Source organism: Neovison vison, chromosome 8 (genome assembly GCF_020171115.1).
Source record: "Neovison vison isolate M4711 chromosome 8, ASM_NN_V1, whole genome shotgun sequence".
NCBI lineage: Eukaryota > Metazoa > Chordata > Mammalia > Carnivora > Mustelidae > Neogale > Neogale vison.
In genome coordinates this window covers 14957708-14961977 of record NC_058098.1, presented here as the reverse complement: position 1 = coordinate 14961977, position 4270 = coordinate 14957708, and the positions used below count along the sequence as shown (strand labels likewise).

At 48.9% G+C, this 4270-nt stretch overlaps 1 protein-coding gene across 1 annotated transcript; it reads right to left on the bottom strand.

Moving 5' to 3' along the window:
* Positions 1-362: 362 nt before the first annotated feature.
* On the bottom strand, positions 363-2700 carry SLPI (secretory leukocyte peptidase inhibitor). Its single transcript, XM_044262306.1, has 4 exons — positions 2608-2700; positions 1785-1946; positions 1157-1306; positions 363-569 (listed from the first exon to the last, which is right to left on the bottom strand). The coding sequence occupies exons 1-3, from the start codon at positions 2687-2689 to the stop codon at positions 1158-1160; spliced, it is 393 nt and encodes a 130-aa protein (XP_044118241.1). The 5' UTR covers positions 2690-2700; the 3' UTR covers positions 363-569; position 1157.
* Positions 2701-4270: the final 1570 nt, after the last annotated feature.

Here is a 4270-nt window from a genome sequence, read left to right as displayed (position 1 = left end):
GAGAAAGAAGAGAAGTAAGAAGCTCCAAATCCCCACGGAAGGGCCAGTATCCACCATTTTCAAGCCTGCTGTGGCCTAGCAACATTGCTACTCATTTCATACACACTGTATATATATCCCAGTGCTCCAAACACGGGGCCACTTTGCGGGTTAAGAAATGAAGATGCATGAGATAGAGTCATTTGTCCAAAAATGCAGGGTCCACAGGTTCAGACTCATGATGGAGATTCATGTCTGTCCAGCCCCGAAGCCTCTTCCTCCTACTCTGTATCTATAGGAGAGGGGCCATAGCCACACATTCCCTCATCACCTTCCACCCAATTCACAGCACCAGCAAACCACAGAAGCAGATGGACAAAAAGAAATGTGCACATTAATTTATTCACTAATCAACAGGCACTCCCTGAAAGCCTACTGTGTGTCAAGCCTTTCCCCAGTGGAGATACTGTGGTAGAACTAAGTCTTGACCACGGAGGGCTGCCCCATTTCTCCAAGACTGGGAGCAGAAAGCAGAATTCCCAGACCACAGAGTAGGAATCCAGAGACTCTTCTAAATGGCAGGAATCAGGCTACGAGAGAAAATCAGGTCGGGGCTTCAATACAGGAACCAGCCATATTATCTCCCCATTCTTTCCCCCAAGAAATCCCCCAACACAGAGAAAATAGCAAGGTAGTGGTTTAGTCGAAAAAGTCTTGGTATCAGGAGACTGAGTTCAAGTCTCAATTTTACTGTAGGACTCTAAACTCAGAGCATTGAGCTAGATTATCCTCGAAATCCATGGCTCCTACGGGTTTTGACCCAAGACAACATGCTGGAGATGATCTTAATAAGACATACTTAGTGCACATGGTGCTTTACAAAGCACTTTAAATTTCATCATGTCCATTTTATAGGTAAGGAAACTGAGACTCAGAGAGCCATATGCTCAGGGCCCTCACCCAGAGAGGTTGGAATAAAACCAAAGCCATGAGTGATCCTACAGAAATCCTGGCCCTGGGGCCTGGGGAACAGTGCCCTTGAACCACAAGGGGGCCAGGCAGAGGCTGTTTGGGGGAAGGGATCAGGAGTCCCCCTGCTCATATGCCACAGCGGCCAGAGGCTTGGGACAGAGAGGACTGGTGGGAGGGAGAAGGGTGGACCCAGGCCCCTCCTTACCTTACACAGGGGACACGCAGACTTTCCCGCACATGCCCCTACAACACTTGAAGTCACTAACACACTGGCGGTCTGTCTCACAGTGGTTGGGGGGGTTGAGCATCAGACACTGGCCAGTGACCACGGGACACCTGCCAGGCTTCACCCTAACTGGCAAGAGCAGAGTCACAGGTCAAAGACTTTGTGCCTTCTGTACCACCCCTACTTTCTGGACCCAGCCCCAGCCCAGCCCACACAGGGAGAATCCTCTTTTCTCTATCCCCATGGCCGTGTCTTCCTTCCCAAGGCCTCTGTATCCGCTCAAGGCAGGATCCAGGTCTCCTCTCACATTAGGGACCCCTTCCACACAGGGGATCGGTTGTCTAGTCCTGACTGGACCGATGGCTGCCATCTGCCTGCTTATCTGAATGGCCAGGTGACTACTGCCCAAAAAACTGACCTCCGGACACACTGGCTGCTTCACCAACCTGGTGAGTAAATTCCTGTCTGGGTCAGTGTGACTCTCTGGCCAGATGACAAACTTGACTAGACAATTCCTAGAAAGGAGGAGACCTGGCAGGGCCAGCACCCAGTCCTCCCCCACCACCCCCAACGTGCTCCCTCCCCACCAGCCCTTCCCCCTCCTCACTGGGGTTGAAGATGTTAATGGGGTCTTTGCATCTGAATCCACAACTATCAGAGCAGCATATCTGCCTCTCTGGACACTGCCAGTCACTCTGGCATTCAGGTTCCTCATATCCAGAAAGGCACCGAGAAGATGGTATAAAAGGGCAGGTTCCAGCTTTCAACGCTGTTGAAGAGAATACCACAAGTTAAGGAAGGAGCTGGGTGCTAAGTAGCCATCATGACTCCTGGAACAAAGCGCCGCTCCTCAGGGGACACCCTCCCCCAGGTGACTGCCCAAAAAGCCCAGAGGGAAATGCCTGTCTGACCTCCATAAAGAGCTTGAGTAAACCACACACAGGGGCAGATCCTGGAAAAGGGCAGAGGGCTCCCAGCCAAGGTTTCCTAACTCAGGGAAAACAAGGTTCCACAAATTCAAAGAGACAGTCCGGGAGTGAGGGAGATGGAGAGAGACAAACAAAGTAAATAGAGCCAACAGGACAGGACAGAGCTAGAGCCAGAGGCAGAGACACAGAGACGGAAGGAGGGAAACAGAGAGATGAGGACAGACAGATGACAGCAGATTCACAGGGTGGAGAGAGAGAGAGAGCAGGAAGACCAGAGGGAGTGGGGCTTGGGCTGACCGGGATTCTGGTAAAAGAGCACATCCCAATGCTCGGAAGCCCACACAGAGACCTTGGAGCCCAGATGGACATGAACCCAGCCTCAGGGAGGTCTCTTGAAACTAAGCAGAGAGATCAGAGCCTCTAGAAGGAGACACCCCCCTCCACCAGGAGCCCTCACTTCTGCCCTGCAACCAACATTGTGCCAGGGTGGCTTTAACTCACCTGTTCCAACACCTTCTGCAGGCCAAGGTGCCAGGGTTCCCAGGACAAGAAGCACGAGAGGAAAGAGGCTGTTGGACTGCATGATGAGAGGAGGTGTGGCCCTGAAGGTCAACGCCAAACCTCATTATTTATACTTGCCACTCATGGGTGTGGCCCCAACAGAATTTCCTTGGCCCCTCCCAGCTGTGATTGCACACCCAGGAAGCTGGAGAGACCAGCAATGCTAATATCAGGGAGACAGCGGCTCTTTCCTATCCCAGGCAAGACTGGGAGGCTTGACAGTAACTGCCAGGGAAGAAGTGGAAGAGGCTGGCCTGGAAGATGTCACCAGGCTGATAAGGAGGCCATCTCAGTAATGGGCTAGTATCCAAAAATCTATAAAGAACTTATCAAAGTCAGCACCCAAAAACCAAAAAAGCCAATCAAGAAATGTGCAGAAGATATGAACAGACATTTCTCCAAGGAAGACATCCAAATGGCCAACAGACACATGAAAAAGTGCTCAACGTCACTTGGCATCAGGAAACACAGATCAAAGCCACAATGAGATACCACCTCACACCAGTCAGCATGGTTAAAATTAACAAGTCAGGAAACTACAGATGTTGGTGAGGATGCCGAGAAAAGGGAACCCTCCTACACTGTTGGTGGGAATGCAAGCTGATGCAACCATTCTGGAAAACAGTGTGGAGGTTCCTCAGGAATAGAATTACCCTACAACCCAGCAATTGTAATACTAGGTGTTTATTCAAAGGATACAAATATAGTGATTCAAAGGAGCATATGCACCCCGATGTTTATAGCAGCAATGTCCACAATAGCCAAACTATGGAAAGAACCCAGATGTCCATTGACAGATGAATGGATAAAGAAGATGTGGGTGTGTGTGTGTGTGTGTGTGTGTGTGTAATGGAATATTACTTGGCCATCAAAAAGAATGAAGTCTTACCATTTGCAACCATGTGGGTAGAACTAGAGGGTATTATGCTAAGTGAAAAAAGTCAGAGAAAGACAAATTATCAGATGATTTCACTTGTATGTGGAATTTAAGAAACAAAACAGATGAGCATAAGGGAATGGAAGGAAAAATAAGATGAAAACAGAGAAAGACAAACTGTAAGAGACTCTTAACTCTAGGAACAAACAGAGTTGCTGGAGGGGAAATGGGTGGGGAGATGGGGTAACTGGGTGATGGGCGTTAAGGAGGGCTTGTGACAGAATGAGCACTGGGTGTTCTATGCAACTGTTGAATCACTAAATTCTACTTCTGAAACTAATGATACAGTATATGTTAATTAAATTGAATTAAATTTTTTAAAAAAAGGAGGCCATCTCATGTGTCCATGTGAACTGTGAAAGTCGTGGAGGCCCCAAGCCCATTAGCCTGGTGGGAGGAGAGGGCAAGAAGAGGCCAGTTGCACAGAAGCTCTTTAGATGCAGAGCTGAAATCACAGATGTGAACTCTCTGCTAAGACCTTGTGCAAGGCCCCCCTAATTCTCACATTCCTGGACTCTCGGGGATTGTGAAACTCACTACTGATTGCTCAAGGCAATTTCCTTCTCAAAAATTCAGATGACATATCGACATATCAGCCAACCAGCAGATAGTTATTTTCCTGGAAACATTGACACCATCCTATCTGCAGCGCCTAGTCCATACCTG